At 42.2% G+C, this 12,514-nt stretch overlaps 1 protein-coding gene across 1 annotated transcript; it reads right to left on the reverse strand.

Moving 5' to 3' along the window:
• Positions 1-1,369: 1,369 nt before the first annotated feature.
• wdr26a (WD repeat domain 26a) lies at positions 1,370-12,194 on the reverse strand (the record flags this gene model as incomplete). Its single annotated transcript, XM_062400197.1, is given in 13 exon segments — positions 1,370-2,718; positions 3,517-3,711; positions 4,416-4,545; positions 4,667-4,745; positions 5,018-5,163; positions 5,743-5,862; positions 6,788-6,928; positions 7,041-7,179; positions 7,928-8,084; positions 8,808-8,905; positions 9,468-9,604; positions 11,855-11,911; positions 12,095-12,194. Coding segments are annotated over 13 exon segments (1,522 nt in total), but the record flags the coding sequence as incomplete, so codon positions are not given.
• Between the last annotated feature and the right edge of the window lie 320 nt (positions 12,195-12,514).

The following is a 12,514-nucleotide window of genomic DNA, read 5'->3' on the forward strand; positions in this document are numbered from 1 at the left end:
AAAAAACGGTACTTTCTTGATTCTTGTTGTTCTGGGTTTGTACCCTCATGGTTGAAGGATTTCTATTTCCCTTTTGGGGCTTTTTCAGGGCCTAGACATGCTCAGATTCCGATCTAAGTTTTATTTTTCTATTCCATAATATACAGTTCATGAGATCCTATTATTTGTCTATTAGTGTCTTTATTTGGTGTCTTTAAAGGATATGAAGTAAAACATATTTTAAAACCCTGAATGCTTTATTTAAAATATTCATACATAGCATGTCTCCTACAGAACAATACAGAACAGTTCAATCACCTTTTGTAATAACATATTTAAAATGTAAAATGGTTCCTGGCAGAAACTGCCTGCAAGCAAAAAGTTACTACTTTGGCTTCTTGCAGCAAAAAGAGAAAAGAAGAGACGCCTGAAATACTAAGAATAAACAAACTCAAGAAAGTAGCAGAAGCAGAAGCTAGAACACCACAACTGTGATTCACTCAAATGTAAGTGTGTGTATGTGTGTGTGACATCTATTGTCAAGGGCCACTGTGTGTGCATGTTCTGTGTTAGAAGAGTAGAAGCTGGTGCTTGCTGTGATGGTGCCTGGGCAGATAAACAGGGTCCCCACAGTCCCCACTCTATCCTGCAGTTATCATCCAGGACTGGGAAGAAAAACCAGTCTTTTGGGGACATCTTGGGAACATGAGCAGAGTGAAATGTGAATGTGGCTGCACTCTGGTTTATGAAAGTCAAAACACCTGTGTCAGTCAGTGTACAGGTGTAAATGTGAAGTCAGTGCTTTATATTACAACAGTCGTACATTTAAGAAAATCTGATGAAAAATACTGCTGATGAAGAGCAGCTGGATTCTTAAAAAAAACAACAGCAGGTGCGGGAACCCTGAAAAACACGTCATCCTGTCTGCCATTGTACACAGTCTCATAATACATGCCATAACATACAAATATACAGCACATATTACATCGAATATTGTATCAAGCAAGTTTTTTCTTTTTTCGATTCTCTGAAACACTTTGTAGAAGTACATAATCATTTTATGTTACACTTGTGTACAAATGTGTTAGACACCGATTGTGTGATTAAACACTCAGGAATCTGATATTGTCCTCTCAGCTCACTGTGATGTGTTGACCTCGGAGGATAACGCTCAAATGTTCTTGCTTTCTTTGTCGTTTCATCCTGAAAGAAAATCTCAGGTGCAGATCACAAGTCACTGAATCTGTGTGTGTGTGAGTGTGTGTGTTGGTGTGCGTGTGCGTGTGTGTTCTATGACCTGATAGTTACTCCTCCGAACCACAGAGCTCCGTTTTTTCCAACAACTGTTAAAACACATCAGTGAGCCACACTGTTACATCACCACATACATACTGTCACACACTAGTTTATTTTGAGTCACACAGACCATCCTGCAGATGAGTCCATGTGGATTCTGAAAATGTAATGATCGTTCTGACCCCAACAAACTTTGTGTGAATGTAACGATCAAGCAGATGTTTTTGAGGTGTTTCAAAAAAGTTCACATCGACAGGAGAAACAAGTCGGCTTTCGGAGCTGAGAGCCACAGACAGAGGGAGGAAGATGTAACGTTTTGAGAAACACATGGTAGCTTCTGGTCTATTTTTTCAGAATTATTTGTCAATAGAATACAGAGAACAACACCAGCCTTATCTTCTGAAACAGTTGAACTGGGGTTTGGGGCTCCACTGGTAACATTAATAAATCAGGGAGTGTCTTCTTAAATGTTATAGCTCCACATACAGAAAATAAAAACACAAACACGGTCTGGTAAATGAAACTTGGAACAAGTGACAACTAAACCAAATGCAAATAAATTGATATAATGAGTGAAACAGAAATGGAAGTGAAGCCAGAATCAAAAATCAAGAGGAAATCCACGCAGAGCAACAGGAGACCACACTCAGATAATCCATATGCAGAGGTAAGGGTTGACAGATCATCCTTCTAACGCTATAGGTCTCAACACATCAGCAGCTGTATGCAGCCGTCCACTGACACTACATGAAGATGCCTTGGATCATGTGCAGTCCTGTGTAACATGCTAGTCAAAGACTATTCTTTCTGTGGCTAAACGCAGGAGAGCCAGAGGGAAAACAACAACGTGTTCCTCATTAAAAAAAAAGACAAGGTAACGTAGAATTTTGCATTAAAAAAAATCCTTCTCTTCAAGTGGTTATTTCAGCCTTCAAATGTTCCTGCAGGTTAAATTTCTTCATAGGTTCAGGAGGTGGGAGGGGGAAAGAGCTGAACATTCTTAATGTGAGCAGCTCAGACTGAGGACAGAACGAAGGACACGCACCCTCCACCAGGTGCTGCTACGTCACAGCCAAGCACTACTCAAGAATAAATAAAATAATGTAGCTGATAATAAATAAGAGCAGGTGGCTCCAGGTGGTCCTGGATGGTGCTGAGGGAATGGGTCCATACAGGAGGAGGAGGAAGGGGGGATGGGTCAGATTCTGGATGTCCTCGAGCCAAGCTATTACTAGAACGGATCTGCTCTCAATAATGTGACGGAGTCCGAGAGCTGATGAGTTGTGACATCCTGACATGGAGCACACACAGCTCCGCCTCCAGGAGGCAGCTGTCCAATCATAAAGCTTCCCCCCCACTTCATCCATTCAAGTGTCTACAGAGTCTTAGCGCTCCTTGGGTTCAGAGCACCAGAAGATCATCAGCTGTCCATACTGCTGCATTCTGACAGGGCAAAAAAAGAAGACAGATATCACATCATTTCAGAGCTTCACTGCTGTGATTACACACACACTCATCACAACACAACACACTCATCACAACACAACACACTCGACTGAATGTAGGCTGTTGGTCCAAAGAGACTCAGAGCAACTCAATGGCTGCACACAGAGCCACGAACCATTCACGTATAGTTTTTTGAAGCCTCCAACTCTTGAACCATGAATCATATTTCAGAGATGTGTTCTTTCACCATCTAATCCAGTTCTGATCATTTTATAACGTCCAGAATTGAAAACTGGACCATTATAAACTTCATCGGAGCCAGACAGTTGATTGAATAATTACAGAAATCTGTGTCTGTTGCACTGACATGACCGAGTCACATGACCTGGCCTAAACTCAAATGAGCAGCTTTTCACTTCTCAAAGACGGAACCGAAAAACACTCAAAAACATCAAGTTCTACGTGAAGGCAGATGCAAGAAAGGCCAGATGTAACATCTTAAGAGAGTTTGGTGAACTCCATACTTACAGAATTATATTTATTCGTATATAAGTTTATCCAGTTACTTTTGAATGTATAACAATGGATGTAAATCTTCAACAGTTGATGTGAGATGTATGTTTATTCCCTTGAATTTCAGTTGAACTTCTACACTCAGTTATACATTGATGGCTTTGTTCCAATCTCTGGTGGTGTACTCGGGTGTGTTGTGTGCTCTGAAGAAAGCAGTTTTCAATCTGCATCCTTCAGCACTAGGACCCTGACAACCATGCATGCTAGTTTACACGTTCATACCATTGAGCCCTTCTGCATCCGGGACATCCAGGAAAGGGGCGGGCCCCCAGATTCGGACGGTTCCATCATCGGATGCGCTCGCCAGTAATCCCGGCAGGACGGGGTTCCAGCTCACACAGTTGACCGTGCGGGTGTGACCAGTGAGCTCTGCAATGGGCAGCTCACTACGCCGGTGCCAGATGTAAACTTTGTTGTCTGACAGGAGACAGGAGACTTCATCAGCTTCTACCAAATTTAAAGGGCAACTCCACACAAATTTTACAAATGACAACCTATTTACAATCATGTGTCAGATTGGACCAGGGTGCATGTGAACCTGGTGCTTTATACTGTACAGTACAACTTGTTTAGTTTTTTCACATTTGCATTTTGTTGGGACTAAGGATGTCTAGTGATCAAGGGTTACCCATAATACCACTCTCTGTATGTGTGTGAAGAAAATGTTTCAATTCATTCTTTCACTTATCGGGACTTAATTGGGTTGTTAGGACTTTTTAGGCAGGTGTACTTGGAAAGTAAAGGGAGCAGAGGACTTCGCAAACTGTTCAGCGTTAGGAGTGGGAATATATATATATATATATATATATATAGGAGAGGTTTCTGCTGGATGAAGAGATTTTATCACAGATTCTGGAGGCAAATGTTCTGCAGTCGAACAGGAAAGTGAAAATGACAAAGGTTCCTACAACAAGATAATGATCCAAAGCAGACCTTAAAATCCACTGCACGAGAGCCTTACTGTTTATCATCAGAGAGACTGTTAGCTGCTACAAAAGTGTTTGAAAGTCACCAGAGGGGGGGGGGGGGATGTTGTTATTAAGTACCGTTGGGTGTATAAACATCAGAACAAACAACAATCACATTCTTATTTTTGCTTTCTGCTAAAAAGTTTGTGTTACCTTCACTACCACTGGCGATGAAGTCTTCATTGTGACCTCCCAGGCAGGAGTGGATGGTGTAGAAGCCCTGGGTGACCCCTTGGTATTTCCTCACCAGCACCCGGTCCTGCAAGTCCCATAGGTGCACTCCCTAGAAATGAACACATTTTACTGGGACACATTTCAAAATCAACACTTCGCGGAACTGCTACTGTCGTAATTCAAATGAAAGAGTAGAGGTGTGAAAAGTGAGAAAGTGACAAGCTGCTCACCTGGGTGGCAACATTGAGCAGCGCTAACCTTCCATTTTTGGAAACAGTGAAAGACATGATGGGATGGTCCTCCTGCACTCTGGAATGAGACAACGAACAACATGATCCACAGACACAGTAAATACTGCTTTAAAGAGAGGCCCACTGCGTCACATAGAGGATACAATATTGAACACACACACACACACACAAACACACATGTATCCATTGTCATGTGAACCATTTAGGAAACATAAAGGAATCAATTTCCTATGTTAAATAAAAATGACCTAGTAACATTTTGTGCAGGCATCTACAAAAGCAGCAGGAAAAGTGGGTGAGGTTACTCAGCCCAGTCAGGAAGTGACGTACATGTTTCTGTCTGTCAGGTCTTCAAAGTTGTATCCTCGGATGCGTTGGTGGGTGTCGGATGCAAGTACGGTCCGGCCGTCATTCAGACACCACAGGCACTGCACCCGAACTCCCTCCCATGAGTCCAGCAGGTTTCCATCCAAGTCCTGAGGGTCAGGAGAACATGAGGTGAATTCAGGAACACCATCAAAAGCTCGGGGCTGCAGTGTAATTTAAGATCCTTCCAGAACTGATCTGAGGGCAGTTTTATCTTTTTGTGTACTGAACCCCTCAGTCTAAAATTCTGTAGTTGTAGAGCCCTGAATGATTGTGGGCAACTCTGAGCTGCATATACACATAGTGTATATATACACATAAGACACCTGTAGTGTCCTGATACTCCACATGAGGATGACACCAGACCCTTTTTATATTTATCCTTTACATACCAGCCCAGTTGGTTTCAGCTCAAAAACCTAATGTCATTTTAATTACACGTTGAAAGTGCTTTTGCTAACGACCAATTAGGATTTCAGCAGAGCCAGGACAACTGCATAAGATGTTTTAAGTGTATGTAATTACAGTATCAGTATCAAGTAAACTATGAGCTGGACTAGTAGGCCACTGGCTGGTGCACCTCTATTAAATATGTCTTAAGAATCGATGACAGTGATTTAAATACATTGTGTGTAATGCTCAGTGCTTGTGGGCGCTGACAGGGAACCGTGTGCTGTGAAGATACTCACACACTGGTAGAACTGGCCTCTCTGACCGCCGGTGACGAAGCGCTTGCCATCTGGATTCCAGGCCACACTAGTCAGGCTATCTTCGTGAGACTGACTCATCTTTGTCCGCAACTCCCCCGTCTACACAGCGGAGCAGAGAGGAGGGAAGAACATCACTGAAAAGGATTAACACTCTCTACAACATTGTTCGACCTTTAGGTTTGAACAGGTTTCGGAAAGATTCATTGGGGTGGGACTACAGTGTGTCAGCGTCCACAGGGTCCAGGTGCCTTTTACAAAAAGGTGACTAGAGCAGCCACTCTGCCCTGGTAAGACACTGAGCTGGGCTTGTTTAAAGCTTCACTAATTCATTGTCTGATTATTGCCGCTCTACGTTTTATATGCAATGTGATATGACTCATAAGTAGATACAAAGCCACCCATTATAGTTTATAGGTTTAAAACAACACATTATCGTCAATCCGGTTCCTAGTAGCAGCAGCAGCAGCAGCAGCTTGTTTCAGTGTCAGCTCTTTCTTTTCTCTTTCTTTACTGACTCAGGACCATAGTCATGTGTACCAACAAAACACACTATACAGTCATAACAATGGCAATTGGATGGGGTCAAATGACATAAAATAAATGTTTTAAACCCAGTGGTGGCAAAATTTTTATCACACTGATTGAAATGAGGCGTAGAGCTACAAAGTGAGTGATACATCCCTCTATTATGATATAAAGTATAGGTTTGTGTCTGTATTGATACAATAGTGTACAAATACAGTAAAATATGGAACAATGTGGGTCGAAGAAATCCCTCCTGCTGTTTACACTGGCAGTGAATGCAACTATAGCGGAAGTGATGGGTCCTCTTCGGTTTATGACATCTGAAATTCAGCCAAAGCCCTTATGAGTCTCCAGTAGTCTGAATTACATTGATCAAATGTATAGCTTCCAAAATGGCATTCTTCTCAGTACATGGTTTCCGCTTTGTGCGACTTTCTCTGCACTGCAGTCAGCGGCTGACATGCCTGTCCACTTTGCAACTGTGTAAGAGATACTGTACCTGCACATTCCACAGCCACAGCTCGGAGCAGTCATCAGGACCACAGGCTATCAGATAGGTATCATCAGGGCTCCATGCCAGGTATGACACACCATACGCATGACCTTCCAGGGTCTTTAACAATTTCAGCTGCAGGGTTTCCTGTTGACCAACAGACAGACCGCTCATTAATCCAGTTATATCAGTTCTCACACAGATCTTTTGAGTGATTTGTTCCTGCAGCAAAGTGGAACTGATGAAAATGAATGATTACCATGTCAACTTGCCACACGATGACTGTGGTGTCTTTGGACCCGGTTGCCAGTTTTGTGCCGTCGTTGGAGAATTTGCAGAACCAGACTTCGTTGCAGTGTTCAGTAAGAATCTGCTGGGTGTAGCAGGGGAACTGTTTCCTAAAGATTAGGAACACACACACACACAGACACAAACAAACTTCAGGCAGATGTCATTCTGCATACTATAATTTGTTTTTGTTTTTAACAATTTGAAGCTTCTCAGCACTTGTCAAAATCATGTTCGTCAGTATTAAACAATGTTGAAGTGTAATGTTTATTTGCATTAACACAAATATGTGGTGCATTTATGTGCATATGAACTGTTTCTGTATATATTTGGGACTTTGTCAAGGAGTCCTGATTGAGGCAACCTACAAGACTTATCCGGTCTGAATTATGCAGGGATTAGATCTGATCTGAGGATAGCTGCCGATTTGTGTTATGACCTGATCCAGTTCAGAATCTCACTTCATTTGTTTGATCCACTGTTACACTACATCACACAAAACACTGTTCAGATGTGCAAAGCACTTACTGTGAGGTTCCACTATTTGATGTAATGCAAACTGACACAAAGACAACAGTTTTTTCAGTCACCATGTTTGCACGGCTACAAAATGATCGGATGGTGCCATCAGTCAGCTGTATTCCCAGCTCCCGACTGGGTAATAATTGAGGGGTGAATAAAAAAAACCCCACGACAAACGCATTCTGGTTTAGATGTTAAAAATAAGTGCCTTATTTTCATTTCTGTTCTCATATTTATTTCAATCGATCCCTGATTGTATCTTCATTTTTTCCCCAAGAGACACCAGAGAAGGAGACCCTTGGCTCCTGTGGTGGGACAGAGCACGTGGCTCCTTACCGGCTACAGGCGTGGTCCAGGAGCAGGGACACAGAGTCGAGTCCACTGTCCAGCTTGGTGTTGTGATAAAGGCAGCGCTCCCTCTGCAGCTCAACGGCCTGCTTCAGCAGGGTCTGCAGGCGGCGGGGGGGCAGCATCACTGAGGGAGGCAGATAGGCTGCGCGAATGCAATCACACACAGAACACACACGTATTTAGAATATATAAACTTCCGCTGTACAGTGTAATATTTAGTTACTTTAGCACTGAAGTTGGTATTATACTTCTACAGGTTGCACATAGGTTAACATGCGGCTATATCTTTTGTACAGTGCAATTTAGAAAGTAATCTCTTTCCTTTTTCTCACATTTTGGGGCTTTCGATTATTTCTCTAAGATGTTTCTAAACCTTGGTTGGAATCCGACTGTTGTCTATATGAGTCTATCACAGTTGACAATTCGTAAAAACATAGACATCAATCGGACAATGTCAAATGTAATAAGTTTGGAACGACTCTTCCTAGAGCTCGACACTTGGCCAAACTGAGCCCCCAGGGAGAAGGGCCTTGCTAACTGAATGTTATATATAATAGTGTCAGTATTACAAGGGAACAATGTTGAATAACTACTCTACTGAAAATTAATTTTCTTGCAAACTGCTTATATTGAGCGATGTGATATTCTTTTTATCACAACGTGCGCATATAATCCAATTGAATCCTATCTGAACCAACAAGTGTCATGTAATAGGCAGCTGCAGGATGTCAGAGTTAATTAAAGCACAGTTGTCATCGCTTACTATGCATGAGAATGAACCACTCCTGCATAAATAGAATAAAGTATATGGCGATGACAACACTAGGGGGGTGTTAATGTTATAAAGAAGTCAGCCTGCACTCACTCTGGAGGCGATCCAGCAGCTTTGTTCGAGACGCCGTGCCTTTGCCTTCCCACTCTGCTTTGACTCGCAGGTCCTCTGCGTGACTGCACATCAGGTACCTTCAAAAACACAAAACAGGTTCTCAGCTTCTGTCAGACACACATATGGCCTATTTCAAACTGAGTTTACACAGATGATTCACTTCATCGGGTGATCTGTGTGTACTCTGTAAAGACTCCTCCTTCAGAACCACTGCATCAAAAATAAGCTTGCAGAAGCTATTTCAGCTCCCTGTTTGTTGAATTAAAAAATCACAGTATAAGGTGAACGTGCAATTCTGATCTGACGGGTCTGTTTCAAATCTGAATACTTTTCTTTCTGACATGGCACTTAAAAATATTTTTTTTTATTTTTTAAATATACTTTAGGGATAATTAAAAACAGCTGACAGTTAATTAAATGGTAATTCAATGACAATTATTTCCTTACAGTCACAAGGGCCCTGTCAATCAAAGTGCATGTTTTTATCACTGCTATTAATACTACTATACCTGCGGGGGATTACATACATGTTCTACTGCAACATGGAAAAAGCTTTTGACACTGTAAGTTTAAGGAAATTGTGTAAATCACAACTCTGCTTTGATTGACTACGGTTCCCATGTCGGCTGGTGTATTTACCCGCTCAGGACGTGGATACGCTCCGTGTTGTACTTGAGAGGAGTGAGCTCAGCTCTGAGGACCTGCAGGGCCTCCAAGACCTTTCCATCCTCCAGATACTCCAGGTACTTCTGCTGCAGCAGCAGGAACTTCATCCGCTGTAAAGAAGGACAGGGTTAGGACAAGGCCAAAAATAACACAAAAGGGCTTTAGTCATCAACATGTCTGCAGGCTGTGGGTTCTGCAACATTTATACTACATCAAGATAGAAAGTTCAAAAATACTTTGTAACAAACACATATTAATGAATTGAGTGATTCATTTGGAACATGATTATGAATGAACTGTCACATGGTCAGGGGTTTTGACCAACTCGCAGCCTCTGAGGAACTTCCCGTGTTGCTAATGGACCACAGGAATTGGAAAGCCTGCCATGTGGAGTGCCTCACAGCCATAGTCATTCAGACTCAATGTTGTCCGAGTTCCATCATGTGGATTGTCAAGCTGCTGTTCTGGATTATCCTGCTCTCGACCATCATACATGTCCTAACATGACTGAGAAACAGCTGAGGAAATCCACCTGCTCCCGATCAGTTTACTCTTTTTCATCGGGACAATCCCCGATGTCCAAGATACACATAACATCTCACGGTCACATTGGTCCCAGTGACAGAACCATCATCTTTAGACATACTGACTGTATATTAATTGGTCCTACCCCTTCCCTCATTGTGACCATCGTTCGTACTCCCATTATTATTGCTGAACTGACATCCATCCTTGCTGATCTCTGTGCTATGTCCCCTGATGTCACTCTGACTGGTGATCTAAATATTCAACTGAAACCCACAGACACACAAACTTAAGATTTTTATCGCTGCCTTGGATAATTCCAATTTTGTGACCTCTTACAAAGGCCACCTTTTAGTTTGCTGGGCTGGAGTTATCACCACATAACCTCAGTGCTTTTTTCATGTCACTGTTAAAAACTAATGTTAAATTTACAAATGCTCTATATTCTTCCACAATGTTAAAAAACATTATACTCCGAATTTGACGGACCAATCAACACCTCTATTAAACTTAATCATCCACCTCTTTCCCTACTGCTGAGATGGTAGATCACTATAATGATAAGTTACTTTGTGCACCAGGCTCCTTGGCTCAGCCTGAAAACCTGCATAGTCACATTTAAAATGGGCAAAGAAGACTAGACTGGCTGCTTACCAACTAATTCATCTGAATCATCTAAACTCATAAGAATGATTTAACCTCTAGTATTAACCTCGGAGAGAGAGACACACACTATTATCCATGGGCAAGAAACTGCTTAAACTTAAATCTTGAACAGACCGTGGCAGGTCAGCTGCAGGCCAGTCTGCATAGCACCTTTCAGTCCGGTTTCTGACCAAAACATAGACCAGAAAATGACGAATTATCTCATCCTGACTGCAGATAGAGACCTCCTCACCATCCTCATCCTTCTCAACCTCAGTGGAGATTTTGATAACATCTCCAATTCAATACTATTGGGGCACCTGTCTTGTATAAATACAAGTATAAGTATTGGGGTCAATGGCTCTGCACTCCTCTGGTCCACATCATACCTATTTGACAGTAGAAAATTTGTAATGAGAAAAAATGTACAGTTTTGATCAGCACCACTTGCACATGGTGTTCCCCAGGGTTCAGTGTTGGGACCACTTGGATAATTTGCCAAGGGGGGGAATGTACATATGGACAACATCCTTTTGAAAACCATTTCCTTTGATATGCTTCTGAAGTTTAACGGCGCCAGCATTTCATTTTGGACTCCTAACAAGTGAAGACTCCCTCAGTTCTGATTGAGGCTCATAATGTGTTTTGTGCATCTATCCTGCTATTCTCATCTCAAACAGTGTGTTGACAATGAACAAACTGAAAGCACTGAAGCAGATCATTGATCTCAGGATGCCTTATAAGTCAATTTAACAGTAATATTGGCATGTTTCAGTATAGTATTCTCTCCCTACAGGTATAAAGAACTCACAGGTCAGGTTAGGATTTAAGTCAAGTTATGTCGTCGTATGCCTCCTAGATCGAAACAAACTTTACGGGGAATAATGAATGATGTCTATCAGATGCAGTCAGATTTCCTGCATTGCCACTAGCAAAACTAAAGGTTTTAGTTGTACTCATTTCACTGGTTGTTATGTGAAACTGCTAAAGGGTTAAATGTATTAATCTGTGGTACTGACACAAGTCTTTGAATTGATCAGTGCCACCTTCTGCTGCTTCCAATTAATTGGTCCCCAAATTGAGAGATCTGTGATCATGGCTGCTGTGCAACGTAACAAGTAGACTGACGACACAGCTTCAGAGACAAAAGGGTCTTCCAGTGTTTGAGGACTGCTAGACTGGTCACTTACCACTATAGCACTGGGAGAATGCATCATTCCCTTCAGCTCATTTAGGTCACTCTCCGCCTGCATAAAGAAAGGGTCAAGGTATGAGAGGGAGGCTTAATTAAGTTAGGTTGACAGAAAGAGCTAAAAAGGAACAATCTTTTACACACAACTAAATTGATATTAGATACAGATTACAGATGACTGTTAACTAGACTCCAAACAATATGGATATGCATTGCAGATGGCCGAGCTGGGTTTCACCTTGTCCCACTCTCCTTCCATGACATGATTGCGAAACCTGGTGGCAGAGGGGTGCTCCAGTCTGCAGCCAGACTCCTGCATCAGGAGGTCCACCGTCTGACTGCAACAACGTACACGACAGAACAGAGACAGAAATAAATCAACATCATACTAAATGAGCTGGGAATGGAGAAATCTCTGATATGATGCCTGGAACTAGAGCATATTCAGTGTTGTCATGTGAGCTACTGATTAATAGCATGCGTGTCTGACACTGTGCATTGTGTGACTCAGGCCTCTCTTTGTTCACTGTTCTCTGATTTCTTTCTATGAGTGGTGAAATGGAGATGAGGGGAAACTGGTGGGATGAGCACGACTCTCACTGTTTGAAGCCAACCAGCTGATGACTCAATTGATAGAAAAGTAATGGACAAGAAGTTT

The sequence above is a fragment of the Platichthys flesus genome, chromosome 11, assembly GCF_949316205.1.
Source record: "Platichthys flesus chromosome 11, fPlaFle2.1, whole genome shotgun sequence".
In the NCBI taxonomy this organism is placed as follows: Eukaryota; Metazoa; Chordata; class Actinopteri; order Pleuronectiformes; family Pleuronectidae; genus Platichthys; species Platichthys flesus.